Below are 15,318 nucleotides of genomic sequence, written 5' to 3'. Positions count from 1 at the left end.
ACATAACCACTATGCACCCCCCACCTGGCCTGTTTATGTGATGTACATTCAATGTGTTGTACATCCACTGCTGAAAGAAAGCCAGTTATTTCCTACTGGTTTCTTCTGACCTGAAGTCGGAAGATTTCAGGAAGCTGCCAAACTCTCTCAACAACAGCAACGAGCCTCCTCTAAATGACCTCGGGGCGTGCCTGTTTGCACCAATTAGAGGGACAGGCCCAGAGTGGCAGCACAATAGGAGACGGTGCGGTATATGGTGTAATGCTGTGAATTACTGTCAACAGTGCCGCCTTTACTGGCTCATATTCTTAATTAAACAACAACAACTTGCATTTATATAGCACCTTTAATGTAGCAAAATGTCCCAGGTGCTTCACAGGAGCGTTATCAGAGAAAAATTAACGCCAAACCAAAGAAGGAGATATTAGGACAGGTGAGTTTGGTCACAGAGGTAGGCTTTAAGGAGTGTCTTAAAACAGGAAAGAGAGGCAGAGAGGTTTAGGGAGGGAATTCCAGAGCTTAGGGCCTAGACGGCTGAAGATACGGCCGCCACTGGTGGGGTAAAGGGAGTGGGGGATGCACAAGAGGCCAGAGCGGGAGAAACACAGAGTTGAAGGTAAGTTGTAGGGCTGGAGGAGGTTGCAGAGGTAGCGAGAACTCTCCATGGAGTGTGCATTGACTGATATTCACCTGGCCCAGTGACTGACTTTTATTTTGTGTTCCAGTCCTCCCATCTCCACCAAGCCATGTTTGCAGCTCTCGTTGGCAATAAGCCTGGGTTTGTTGAACTCTTCCTGGAGAACGGGGTGAGCCTGAGAGAATTTCTCTCACCAGAAATCCTCATCCGACTTTACAACAACATCCCACCCTACACACTCCTGTACAAGAAGCTCCAGAAAGTGGTGCAGGGTAAGAAGCAGCCACAGATCAACGATAATATGGAGAGCAAGAGGAAGGTGCTTCTTCACCACATCTCTGAGGTCCTGCAGGAGCTGCTGGGTGAATTCACGGAGCCACTCTACAATCAACCAAAGGACCTACAGGAGAGAAAAATGTTCAACACCTCACCCATAAAATTAAATGTAAGTAAATGTATAAGGGAATGGTAATCACTACCAGGGCAAGTACAGCACGGGTTAGATACAGAGTAATGCTCCTTCTACACTGCCCCATAAAACACTCCCAGGAAAGGTACAGCATGGGTTAGATACAGAGTAAAGCTCCCTCTACACTGTCCCATCAAACAATCCCAGGGCAGGTACAGCACAGGTTAGATACAGAGTAAAGCTCCCTCTACACTGTCCCATCAAACACTCCCAGGGCAGGTACAGCACGGGTTAGATACAGAGTAAAGCTCCCTCTACACTGTCCCATCAAACACTCCCAGGGCAGGTACAGCACGGGTTAGATACAGAGTAAAGCTCCCTCTACACTGTCCCATCAAACACTCACAGGGCAGGTACAGCACGGGTTAGATACAGAGTAAAGCTCCCTCTACACTGTCCCATCAAACACTCCCAGGGCAGGTACAGCACGGGTTAGATACAGAGTAAAGCTCCCTCTACACTGTCCCATCAAACACTCCCTGAACAGGTACAGCATGGAATGGATTGGATTGATACTGGCTCAAAACCATTTCATGTAGAGCCCTTTCACCCAGCAGATAGAGAAGACTTTCATATTGAACCTAGGCCCCATAGGGTAATGCTGCGCCCAGTCCCTCTGAGTAACAGGTGTTTAAAGCTAATGGTCATGGTGCCACACCCAGGTTGGCAACCTCATGATGGGGTATTTTGGGTTGGGCTTTGCAGAGGATTCTGTGTAGATGGAGGAGCAAAGATATTGTGGCTGGAATCTCCTTTACTGGTTCTTCAGCGAGATGCCCACGCCAGCAGCAGAAGAGGGGCATTAGATACAGGCTTAAATGTGAGAGATTTCGGACGGAGAGCAGCAGAAACATTTTGAAACAGAGGGTTGTGAGGCTGTGGAATGCAGTTAGTGATAAAAGAACAGACCATGTCAGTATATAAGAATAGATTAGATAGGTGGCTGAAGAACAGAGGGATACAGGGATTCTGGAACATGGCAGGACGTGGGATTAGAAACATAGAAGATAGGAGCAGGAGTAGGCCATTCGAGCCTGCTCCGCCATTCAACGAGATCATGGCTGATCATCCAAACCCTAGCACCCGGTCCCTACACCGACAGCCATCCCACCCAAGCCCTATCCCCGTAACCCCACGTATTTAATGCCCCCTAACACTAAGGGCCAATTTTTATCATGGCCAATCAACCTAACCCGCACATCTTTGGACTGTGGGAGGAAACCGGAGCACCCGGAGGAAACCCACACAAACACGGGGAGAATGTGCAAACTCCACACAGACAGCCACGCGAGGCCGGATTTGAACCCGGGTCCCTGGCGCTGTGAGGCAACAGTGCTAACCACTATACCACCGTGCTGCTTGTGCAGAGGATCAACAACAACAACTTGTATTTACATAGCACCTTTAACGTAGTAAAACGTTCCAAGGCGTTAAAACAAAATTTGACATTGAGCCACATAAGGAGATATTAGGACAGGCGAGATAGCTTTTAAGGAGCGGCTTAAAGGAGGAAAGAGAGGTAGCGAGGCAGAGAGGTTTAGGGAGGGAATTCCAGAGTTTAGGGCCTTGGCAGCTGAAGGCACAGCCGCCAATGGTGGGGCGATTATAATCAGCGATGCTCAAGAGGACAGAATTAGAGCAGCGTGGATATCTCGGGGTGGGGGGGGGGGTGGTGGTTGTGTGGCTGGCGGAGATTACAGAGATAGGGAGATTTGAGGCCATGGAGGGATTTGAAAACATGGATGAGGATTTTGAAATCGAGGCCTTGCTTAACCGGGAGCCAGTGTAGGTCAGCGAGCACAGGGATGATGGGTGAACAGGACTTGGTGTGAGTTAGAACACGGGCAGCCGAGTCTTGGATGACCTCAAGTTTACGTAGGGTAGAATGTGGGAGGCCAGCCAGGAGTAGGTTGGAATAGTCAAGTCTAGAGGTAATAAAGGCATGGATGAGGGTTTCAGCAGCGGACGAGCTGAGGCAGGGGCGGAGACGGGCGAAGTTATGGAGGTGGAAGTAGGCGGTCTTAGTGATGCCATGGATATGTGGTCGGAAGCTCATTTCAGGTCAAATATGACACCAAAGTTGTGAACAGTCTGGTTCCGCCTCAGACAGTTGCCAGAGCAAGGGATGGAGCTGGTAGCTAGGGAACGGAGTTTGTGGCCAGGGACAAAAGACAATGGCTTCGGTCTTTCCAATATTTAGTTGGAGGATATTTCTGCTCATCCAGTACATGGTGTCGGACAAGCCGTCTGACCATTTAGAGGCCGTGGCGGGGTTGAGAGAAGAAGTAGTGAGGTAGAGCTGAATGTCGTCAGCATACGTGTGGAAACTGACGTTGTGTTTTCGGATGATGTCGCCGAGGGGCAGCATGTAGATGAGAAATAGGAGGGGGCCAATGATAGATCCTTGGGGGAACACCAGAGGTAACAATGCGGGAGCGGGAAGTGAAGCCATTGCTGGTGATTCTCTGGCTACGATTAGATAGATACGAATGGAACCAGGCGAGTGCAGTCCCACCCTGCTGGACGATGGTGGAGAGATGTTGGAGGAGGAGGATGGTGTGGTCAACTGTGTCAAAGGCTGCAGACTGGTCGAGAAGGACGAGGAGGGACAGTTTACCTTTGTCACAGTCACAAAGGATGTCATTTGTGACTTTGATGAGAGCCGTTTTGCACTGTGGCAGGGGCAGAACCTAATTGGAGGGATTCAAAGATGGAATTCCGAGAAAGGTGGACACGGATTTGGGAGGCGACAATACATTCAAAGGACTTTGGAGAGGAAAGGGAGGTTGGAGATGGGGCGGTAGTTTGCAAGGACGGAGGGTGTCAAGGGTTGGATTGTAAGGAGAGGGGTGATGGTGGCAGATTTGAAGGAAGGGAAGTTGGGTGGTCAGCAATGTAGTGGGAATAAGGTTGAGGGAGCAGGAAGTGAGTTGCGTGGACAAGATGAGCTCGGAGAGGACGTGAGGGGAGATAAGAGAGAAACTGGTTTTAGACCTTGACCAGCAACCAACCCGGCAGGGGTACGGGGCGAGAAATCAAGGTTGAGGCGTGAATGGAGTGCTGGACCTCGCAACCCGATTCTGCCCTTTATCCTCCACTGTTGGAAGGCGGGTGAGATAGCTGAGTGAAGCACAGACATGTGTGTCTGTCAGCCGCAATAAATACACCCGAACGTCGCCTTGAAAAAGCATCCTGTCCACTCACTGGGTGAAGCCTCGGCACTTCTTGTATGTTTGCGCTGGCTTGTGTCTAAACACTTAATGGTGAAAGTCGGAGAGCAGAGTCAGCAAACACAGCGAGGATCAAATATCCTTCCTCTCACCACCTACATAGTTATTCACACTGGGCAAGTCCCAACTAGACAACAATAGCAGGAAGTGCAGGCATGAGGGCCAAAGCTGTTGCATAGCTGGAACTCTCCCAACAACAGCAGGTGTGCCTGTCTCCATTCACGCTGTGACTAAATGCCACAGTGTCCGCTCACAAGCCAAATCAGCATTCTCAGCTCATCTTTCTCAGCCTCACTAATTGTCTGAGCCACAGATTAGTATTAATGGTCCGTGTAGACATGGTAACAAACTGTTCACCTCAGTGAAGCTGTAATCATAACACTGCAGCCAGGCCTGTTATTCCTCGACTACACCAGGATAACCCGACAATCACTCTCGCCGGTTCTCCATGGCAATCGCTCCATTAGGGATCACACATTGCAACGCAAAGACCTGGCCTTGGCACACAGCTCTGATCACAGCACCCTCTCCCTGTACGGGCTACATCTCATACAACATTATCAAGATCAGACTCACCCCCCGCCACCCCTCCTCACGGGGCAGTGCCTCTCCTCACTGCTTCTCCACAGCAAACCTGTCTGATGCTGAGAATGGCAACAAACCAGGAGCCAGCAAAACACAGCACTGGGACTCTGGTTCGCAAAGTGAAATCGGGGGTGACAGGTTGGTGCAGAGGAGCAAAGGTCGGTCTTTAACTTCTGGGACCAGGGTGCAGAGTGACTGTTGGTAAACCATTTAACTGGTGTAACTAGAGGGATTGATTTAATTTAAATCCAATTAATTAAAGGGGATACTAGCATCTAAAATCGGGCAGAGGGTGTCCATAACTAACAATAAAAAATTTAATTAATTAAATAGAATGGAGCAGGTGATGTGTTACTGTTGCGAGATGTGGGAGCTGGTGAACCCCATTGAGGCTCACGGTGATTACGTCTGTGACAAGTGTCTGCTGCTACAGGAACTCCAGCTCCGTGTTGATGAGCTGGAGTCTGAGCTTCAGACACTGCGACACATCAGGGAGGGGGAGAAGTACCTGGACTCTGTGTATCAGGAGGTGGTCACACCTATGAAGTTAAGTAATTCAGATGTAGCCCATGGTCATGGACAGGACGGTGTGACAACGAGTGAGGCAGGTGATATATTTCATCACAGCAGGTACGGGGATCCAGGAGGTAGAGCTGGAGGAGCCGCAGCCCTTGCTCTTGACCAACAGGTTCAAGGTTCTTACTCCCTGTGGGGACAGGAGCAGGGACTGCAGGGAGGATGAGCAACCTGGCCACAGCACCGTGGAACGGGGGGCCATTCAAGAGGGGGGAGTAAATAGAAATGTTGTAGTGGTAGGGGATAGTATTATTAGGGGGATAGATAGAGTTCTCTGCAGCCGAAAGCGAGAGTCCCAAAGGCTGTGTTGCCTACCCGGTGCCAGAGTTAAGGACATCTCCTCTGGGCTGGAAAGAAACTTGCAGTGGGAGGGGGTGGATCCAGTTGTCGTGGTCCATGTTGGTACAAACGACATAGATAGGACTAGGAAGCCGGTTCTGTTAAAGGAGTATGAGCAGCTAGGGGGTCAAATTAAAAAACAGAACCTCAAGGGTAATAATCTCTGGATTATTACCTGAGCCACGAGCGAATTTGGCTAGGACAAATAAAATTAGAGAGTTAAATGCGTGGCTCAAAGACTGGTGTGGGAGAAATGGGTTTTGCTTCCTGGGACACTGGCACCAGTACTGGGGCAGGATGGCGCTGTTCCGTTGGGATGGGCTTCACTTGGCCAGTGCTGGGACTAGAGTCCTGGCGGATCATATAACTAGGGCTGTAGAGAGGGCTTTAAACTAACTAGTGGGGGGGGGAGGTTCCTAGAGAGCAAATAATAAACATGACAACAGAGAAGGTCATAGACTTAGGTAGCAGTGGGGAAATTAAAAACCAGAGTGTGTCAGGAAGGGGCAGAAGGTATGGAGTAAAAGGTAAAGTAATAAAAAGGGCAAAAGCAGGAACTAAGTGTCACAAAACATATTTGAAAGTTCTCTATCTGAATGCACGTAGCATTCATAACAAAATAGACGAGTTAATGGCACAAATAACGACATATGGGTATGATCTTGTGGCCATTACAGAAACATGGCTGCAGGGTGACAATGCCTGGGAATTAAACATACCGGGTTATTTAACGATCAGGAAGGACAGGCAGGAAGGAAGGGGAGGTGGGGTGGCTATGTTAATAAAGGAAGGAATCACTGTAATACAGAGAAATGATATTGGGTCAAAAGATCAGGATAATGAAACAGTTTGGGTGGAGGTAAGGAATAATAAGGGGAAAAAAACACTAGTGGGCGTAGTCTATAGGCCTCCGAACAGTTGCAACTCTGTTGGACGGAGTATCAATCAGGAAATAGTTGAGGCTTGTAATAAGGGAACATCTATAATTATGGGGGATTTTAACTATCATATTAATTGGACAAATCAAATTGGGCAGGGCTGCCTTGAGGATGAGTTCATTGAGTGTATTAGGGATGGGTTTCTTGAGCAGTATGTAACTGAACCGACCAGGGGGCAAGCAACCTTAGATCTGGTCCTGTGTAACGAGACAGGATTAATTAAAAATGTCCTAGTAAAGGATCCCCTTGGAATGAGTGACCATAACATGGTTGAATTCCATATTCAATTAGAGGGTGAGAAGGTTGGATCTCAAACAAGCATGCTAAGCTTGAATAAAGGAGACTATGAAGGTATGAGAGCGGAATTGAGTAGAGTGGATTGGGAAAATAGATTAAAGGGTAAGATGATACATGATCAGTGGTGTACATTTAAGGAGTTATTTTACAACTTCCAAAAAAAATATATTCCACTGAGAAGAAAAGGGTGTAAAAGAAAAGACAGCCATCCGTGGCTAAGTAAAGAAATTAAGGATAGTATTCAACTAAAAACAAGGGCATATAAGGTAGCCAAATCTAGTGGGAGGATAGAGGATTGCGAAAACTTTAAAAGACAGCAAAAAGTAACAAAAAGATTGATTAAGAAAGGGAAGATAGATTATGAAAGTAAATTAGCAAAAAATATAAAAACAGATAGTAAGAGTTTTTATAGTTATATAAAAAGAAAAAGGGTGGCTAAAGTTAATGTTGGTCCCTTAGAGGATGAGACCGGGAAATTAATGGTGGGAAATATGGAGATGGCAAAAACACTGAATGAATATTTTGTATCAGTCTTTACAGTAGAAGACACTAAGAATATCCCAACACTGGACAAACAGGGGGCTAAAGGGGAGGAGGAGCTAAACACGATCAAAATCACTTAGGAAGTGGTACTCGGTAAAATAATGGGACTCAAGGCAGATAAATCACCTGGACCTGATGGCTTACATCCTAGGGTCTTGAGGGAAGTGGCGGTAGGGATTGTGGATGCATTGGAAATAATTTTCCAAAACTCCCTGGAATCAGCAAAGGTCCCGGCAGACTGGAAAACTGCTAATGTAACGCCCTTATTTAAAAAGGGCAGTAGACAGAAGGCTGGAAACTATAGACCGGTTAGCCTAACATCTGTGGTAGGTAAAATATTGGAGTCCATTATTAAGGAGACAGTAACAGGACATTTGGATAATCATAATTTAATAGGACAAAGTCAGCATGGTTTTATGAAGGGGAAGTCATGTTTGACAAATTTGCTGGAGTTCTTTGAGGAAGTAACATATAGGGTGGATAAAGGGGAACCAGTGGACGTAGTGTATTTAGACTTCCAAAAGGCATTTGACAAGGTGCCACACAAAAGATTATTGCTTAAGATAAAAAATCATGGGATTGGGGGTAATATTCTGGCATGGATGGAGGATTGGCTAGCTAACAGAAAGCAGAGAGTTGGGATAAATGGTTCATTCTCGGACTGGCAATCAGTAACTAGTGGTGTTCCACAGGGGTCAGTGCTGGGTCCCCAACTCTTTACAATCTATATTAACGATTTGGAGGAGGGGACCGAGTGTAACATATCAAAGTTTGCAGATGATACTAAGATGGGAGGGAAAGTAGTGAGTGAGGAGGACATAAAAAACCTGCAAAGGGACATAGACAGGCTAAGTAAGTGGGCAGAGATTTGGCAGATGGAATACAATACTGGAAAGTGTGAGGTTATGCACTTTGGCAGGAAAAATCGTAGAGCAAGTTATTATCTTAATGGCAAGAAACTGGAAAGTACTGTAGTACAAAGGGATCTGGGGGTCCTGGTGCACGAAACTCAAAAGGTTAGTATGCAGGTGCAGCAAGTGATTAAGAAGGCCAATGGAATGTTGGCTTTCATTGCTAGGGGGATAGAATATAAAAATAGGGAGGTATTGCTTCAGTTGTAGAAGGTATTGGTGAGACCGCACCTGGAATACTGCGTACAGTTTTGGTGTCCATACTTAAGAAAAGACATACTTGCTCTCGAGTCAGTACAAAGAAGGTTCACTCGGTTAATCCCGGGGATGAGGGGATGGACATATGAGGAGAGGTTGAGTAGATTGGGACTCTACTCATTGGAGTTCAGAAGAATGAGAGGCGATCTTATTGAAACATATAAGATTGTGAAGGGGTTGGATCGGGTGGATGCGGGGAGGATGTTCCCGATGATGGGTGAAACTAGAACTAGGGGGCATAATCTTAGAATAAGGGGCTGCTCTTTCAAAACTGAGTTGAGGAGGAACTACTTCACTCAGAGGGTGGTAGGTCCATGGAATATGCTGCCCCAAAAAGCTGTAGAAGCTACATCATTACATAAATTTAAAACAGAAATAGACAGTTTCCTAGAAGTAAAGGGAATAAAGGGTTACGGGGAGCGGGCAGGAATTTGGACATGAGTCTAGGTTTGGATCGGTCTTGGCCCTGTGGGTAGCGGAGCGGGCCCAGGGGCCATGTAGCCTGATCCTGCTCCTATTTCATGTGTCTAATTCTGTTAGATTCAGGAGATGGTTCAGTGATAGTAGATTGGCGGTTAGGATCAGATCAGCCATGATCTTATTGAATGGCGGAGCAGGCTCGAGGGGCCGATTGGCCTACTCCTGCTCCTATTTCTTATGCTCTTGTGTTATGTAAACCCAGCCAGAGAGGATGAAAGTCTCATTAAAAACATTGCAGAAGTCAAGAACCAGAAAAGGCCATTCAGCCCAGGGAATCTAAACCTTCTGATAACTCGCCATTGACGCCCATCCCTCTGGTACATTAACTCTCTCATAGAAGCCCATCCCAGTTTTCTTGTCCCTTGCGCTCAAGGATAAGTCAGCCGCACAGGAGAGGAATTGCTCCCTGATACCTCTTTTAAATTTCTTTTAAACTAATGTAATTTCTGCACTCAGCTCCCACTCTCCTGGTGTAATTCACAGTGTTAATTAAGTAATGATGTAGTTTATCTGTGTTTACATTCTCTATCCTGTTTAATAGTTTATCTCTCTCAATGAAGGTCCCCCCAAACCCTTCTCTCTAGACTATAGTTCACTATCTTTCATTTTCCCTCACAGCCCATCCTCTTTACACTGGGATCAGTCTTGTTCTTCTTTGCACTTTCTCTGATATGTGTACTTGGCATAGCCAGTGTGCTGTAAAATATTCTTGTTATACCTGTCTCTTCTGGTAGGATAGCCCCAAGGCCATTAGCGCTTTAATTGTTTTGCCACATTGTCTGGACTTTGATAGTGTTGATTCTACACTCACTCCAACGCTTCGATATTAAACAGGAGGGAGAGGGTCAGGCAGCTGATTAAAATATAAAAGTCGGCCAACATAAACTAGTAATCCAGAGACCTAGACTAATGATCTGGAGACACGAGTTCAAATCCCACCGCGGCAGCTGGGGAATTTAAATTAAATTAAATAAATCTGGAACAAAGAGCTAGTATCAGTAATGGTGACCATGAAACTATCGGATTCACTAATGTCCTTTAGGGAAGTAAATCTGCCGTCCTTACCCGGTCTGGCCTTTATGTGACTCCAGACCCACAGCAATGTGGTTGTCTCAAGCCACTCGGTTGTATCGAACAACTGCAAAGAAGCATACTAAGAATGAAACTGGACAGACCACCAAAGTCCCTGCAAAGTCCTCCTCATTAACATCTGAGGACTTGTGCCAAAATTGGGAGAGCTGTCCCACAGACTAATCAATCAGCAGCCTGACATAGTCATACTCACAGAGAATCATACCTTTCAACCAATGTCCCAGACTCCTCCATCACCATCCCTGGGTATGTCCTGTCCCACCGGCAGGACAGACCCACCAGAGGTGGCGGCACAGTTGAATACAGTCGGAAAGGAGAGGCCCTGGGTGTCCTCAACATTGATTCCGGACCCCATGAAGTCTCATGGGTTCATGTCAAGCATGGACAAGGAAACCTCTTGCTGATTACCACCTACCGCCCTCCATCAGCTGATGAATCAGTATTCCACCATGTTGAACATCACTTGGAAGAAGCACTGAGGGTAGCAAGGGCACAGAATGTACTCTGGGTGGGTGACTTCAATGTCCATCACCAAGAGTGGCTCGGTAGCAACAAAGCTGGCCAATTCCTGAAGGAACCAGGGACAAAATAATTGATTGCGGTGGTGACTTTCACAACCACTGATAATGCATGGCCACCAGGTCCAGCAGGGAGCAGGTCTTCTTCTAGGAGGCTACAGATGTCTGCGACCACCTGACGTGACAACCTCAGCTTTTGGAAGCACTGCTCTTCCAAGAGGTCAAGGAAGCCGAGCCTCTGTCTGTAGACCCTGTTGGATGGGTATGGCCTTGTGTGAGAAGAGGCCCAATGAAGCTGCCCACCTGCAGCTCCTTCCTCAACTCACTCTTGGTGCTGGCGCTCCTCTTCCTCCTCTTCATCAGTCCCATACCATGCAGCAATGGCAGCACCCAGAATGGACTTCTCCATTTCCAACTCTAGACTGAAGTGCCCGGAATTGGTTACTGTGGAGAGAGTGAAGAGCCCGGGATTGGTTACTGTGGAGAGAGTGAAGAGCCCGGGATTGGTTACTCTGGAGAGGGTGAAGAGCATGGGATTGGTTACTGTGGAGAGAGTGAAGAGCCCGGGATTGGTTACTCTGGAGAGAGAGTGAAGAGCCCGGGATTGGTTACTCTGGAGAGGGTGAAGAGCCTGGGATTGGTTACTGTGGAGAGAGTGAAGAGCCCGGGATTGGTTACTGTGGAGAGAGTGAAGAGCCCGGGATTGGTAACTTTGGGGAGAGTGAAGAGCCCGGGATTGGTTACTGTGGGGAGCGTGAAGAGCCCGGGAATGGTTACTGTGGAGAGGGTGAAGAGTCTGGGATTGGTTACTGTGGAGAGAGTGAAGAGCCCGGGATTGGTTACTGTGGAGAGAGTGAAGAGCCTGGGATTGGTTACTGTGGAGAGAGTGAAGAGCCCGGGATTGGTTACTGTGGAGAGGGTGAAGAGCCCGGAATTGATTACTATGGGGAGAGTGAAGAGCCCGGGATTGGTTACTGTGGAGAGGGTGAAGAGCCCGGGATTGGTTACTGTGGAGAGAGAGTGAAGAGCCCGAGATTGGTTACTGTGGGGAGAGTGAAGAGTCCGGGATTGGTTACTGTGGGGAGAGTGAAGAGCCCGGGATTGGTTATTGTGGAGAGAGTGAAGAGCCCGGGATTGGTTACTGTGGGGAGAGTGAAGAGCCCGGGATTGGTTACTGTGGAGAGAGTGAAGAGCCCGGGATTGGTTACTGTGGAGAGAGTGAAGAGCCCGGGATTGGTTACTGTGGAGAGGGTGAAGAGCCCGGGATTGGTTACTGTGGGGAGAGTGAAGAGCCCGGGGTTGGTTACTGTGGAGAGGGTGAAGAGCCCGGGATTGGTTACTGTGGAGAGAGTGAAGAGCCCGGGATTGGTTATTGTGGAGAGAGTGAAGAGCCCGGGATTGGTTACTATGGAGAGAGTGAAGAGCCCGGGATTGGTTACTGTGGAGAGGGTGAAGAGCCCTGGGATTGGTTACTGTGGAGAGGGTGAAGAGCCCGGGATTGGTCACTGTGGAGAGAGAGTGAAGAGCCCGGGATTGGTTACTGTGGCGAGAGTGAAGAGCCTGGGATTGGTTACTGTGGAGAGAGAGTGAAGAGCCCGGGATTGGTTACTGTGGGGAGAGAGTGAAGAGCCCGGGATTGGTTACTGTGGAGAGAGTGAAGAGCCCGGGATTGGTTACTGTGGAGAGAGTGAAGAGCCCGGGATTGGTTACTCTGGAGAGGGTGAAGAGCCTGGGATTGGTTACTGTGGAGAGAGTGAAGAGCCCGGGATTGGTTACTCTGGAGAGAGAGTGAAGAGCCTGGGATTGGTAACTTTGGGGAGAGTGAAGAGTCCGGGATTGCTTACTGTGGGGAGCGTGAAGAGCCCGGGATTGGTTACTCTGGAGAGAGAGTGAAGAGCCCGGGATTGGTTACTGTGGGGAGAGTGAAGAGCCCGGGATTGGTTACTGTGGGGAGCGTGAAGAGCCCGGGAATGGTTACTGTGGAGAGGGTGAAGAGTCTGGGATTGGTTACTGTGGAGAGAGTGAAGAGCCCGGGATTGGTTACTGTGGAGAGAGTGAAGAGCCTGGGATTGGTTACTGTGGAGAGAGTGAAGAGCCCGGGATTGGTTACTGTGGAGAGGGTGAAGAGCCCGGAATTGATTACTATGGGGAGAGTGAAGAGCCCGGGATTGGTTACTGTGGAGAGGGTGAAGAGCCCGGGATTGGTTACTGTGGAGAGAGAGTGAAGAGCCCGAGATTGGTTACTGTGGGGAGAGTGAAGAGTCCGGGATTGGTTACTGTGGGGAGAGTGAAGAGCCCGGGATTGGTTATTGTGGAGAGAGTGAAGAGCCCGGGATTGGTTACTGTGGGGAGAGTGAAGAGCCCGGGATTGGTTACTGTGGAGAGAGTGAAGAGCCCGGGATTGGTTACTGTGGAGAGAGTGAAGAGCCCGGGATTGGTTACTGTGGAGAGGGTGAAGAGCCCGGGATTGGTTACTGTGGGGAGAGTGAAGAGCCCGGGGTTGGTTACTGTGGAGAGGGTGAAGAGCCCGGGATTGGTTACTGTGGAGAGAGTGAAGAGCCCGGGATTGGTTATTGTGGAGAGAGTGAAGAGCCCGGGATTGGTTACTATGGAGAGAGTGAAGAGCCCGGGATTGGTTACTGTGGAGAGGGTGAAGAGCCCTGGGATTGGTTACTGTGGAGAGGGTGAAGAGCCCGGGATTGGTCACTGTGGAGAGAGAGTGAAGAGCCCGGGATTGGTTACTGTGGCGAGAGTGAAGAGCCTGGGATTGGTTACTGTGGAGAGAGAGTGAAGAGCCCGGGATTGGTTACTGTGGGGAGAGAGTGAAGAGCCCGGGATTGGTTACTGTGGAGAGAGTGAAGAGCCCGGGATTGGTTACTGTGGAGAGAGTGAAGAGCCCGGGATTGGTTACTCTGGAGAGGGTGAAGAGCCTGGGATTGGTTACTGTGGAGAGAGTGAAGAGCCCGGGATTGGTTACTCTGGAGAGAGAGTGAAGAGCCTGGGATTGGTAACTTTGGGGAGAGTGAAGAGTCCGGGATTGCTTACTGTGGGGAGCGTGAAGAGCCCGGGATTGGTTACTCTGGAGAGAGAGTGAAGAGCCCGGGATTGGTTACTGTGGGGAGAGTGAAGAGCCCGGGATTGGTTACTGTGGGGAGCGTGAAGAGCCCGGGAATGGTTACTGTGGAGAGGGTGAAGAGTCTGGGATTGGTTACTGTGGAGAGAGTGAAGAGCCCGGGATTGGTTACTGTGGAGAGAGTGAAGAGCCTGGGATTGGTTACTGTGGAGAGAGTGAAGAGCCCGGGATTGGTTACTGTGGAGAGAGAGTGAAGAGCCCGAGATTGGTTACTATGGGGAGAGTGAAGAGTCCGGGATTGGTTACTGTGGGGAGAGTGAAGAGCCCGGGATTGGTTATTGTGGAGAGAGTGAAGAGCCCGGGATTGGTTACTGTGGGGAGAGTGAAGAGCCCGGGATTGGTTACTGTGGAGAGAGTGAAGAGCCCGGGATTGGTTACTGTGGAGAGAGTGAAGAGCCCGGGATTGGTTACTGTGGAGAGGGTGAAGAGCCCGGGATTGGTTACTGTGGGGAGAGTGAAGAGCCCGGGGTTGGTTACTGTGGAGAGGGTGAAGAGCCCGGGATTGGTTACTGTGGAGAGAGTGAAGAGCCCGGGATTGGTTATTGTGGAGAGAGTGAAGAGCCCGGGATTGGTTACTATGGAGAGAGTGAAGAGCCCGGGATTGGTTACTGTGGAGAGGGTGAAGAGCCCTGGGGATTGGTTACTGTGGAGAGGGTGAAGAGCCGGGATTGGTCACTGTGGAGAGAGAGTGAAGAGCCCGGGATTGGTTACTGTGGCGAGAGTGAAGAGCCTGGGATTGGTTACTGTGGAGAGAGAGTGAAGAGCCCGGGATTGGTTACTGTGGGGAGAGAGTGAAGAGCCCGGGATTGGTTACTGTGGGGAGAGTGAAGAGCCCGGGATTGGTTACTGTGGGGAGAGTGAAGAGCCCGGGATTGGTTACTGTGGGGAGAGAGTGAATAGTCCTGGATTGGTTACTGTGGAGAGAGAGTGAAGAGCCCGGGATTGGTTACTGTGGAGAGAGTGAAGAGCACGGGATTGGTTACTGTGGAGAGAGAGTGAAGAGCCCGGGATTGGTTACTGTGGAGAGGGTGAAGAGCCCGGGATTGGTTACTGTGGAGAGAGTGAAGAGCCCGGGATTGGTTACTGTGGAGGGAGAGTGAAGAGCCTGGGATTGGTTACTGTGGGGAGAGTGAAGAGTCCGGGATTGGTTACTGTGGAGAGAGTGAAGAGCTCGGGATTGGTTACTGTGGAGAGAGTGAAGAGCCCGGGATTGGTTACTGTGGGGAGAGTGAAGATCCCGGGATTGGTTACTGTGGGGAGAGTGAAGAGCCCGGGATAGGTTACTGTGGGGAGAGTGAAGAGCCCGGGATTG

The 15,318-nt window shown here is 49.1% G+C and overlaps 1 protein-coding gene across 2 annotated transcripts in view; it reads left to right on the top strand.

The window, feature by feature from the left end:
- The window catches only part of trpm2 (transient receptor potential cation channel, subfamily M, member 2), a 337,017-nt gene that overhangs the window by 115,671 nt on the left and 206,028 nt on the right, over positions 1–15,318 (top strand). For both annotated transcript variants that reach the window (XR_015078103.1, XM_085985384.1), the window contains exon 12: positions 726–1,082. Coding sequence is in view for 1 of the 2 variants with exons in the window: in XM_085985384.1 (XP_085841510.1) it covers positions 726–1,082 (357 nt within the window). In the remaining variant the exon portion in view is untranslated. The remainder of the gene's footprint in view (positions 1–725; positions 1,083–15,318) is intronic.

The sequence above is a fragment of the Somniosus microcephalus genome, chromosome 4, assembly GCF_052327205.1.
Source record: "Somniosus microcephalus isolate GS21.2 chromosome 4, FLI_Smic_1.0, whole genome shotgun sequence".
In the NCBI taxonomy this organism is placed as follows: Eukaryota; Metazoa; Chordata; class Chondrichthyes; order Squaliformes; family Somniosidae; genus Somniosus; species Somniosus microcephalus.
Note: the sequence above shows the minus strand (reverse complement) of the source record. Positions and strands in the feature narration are given on the sequence as shown.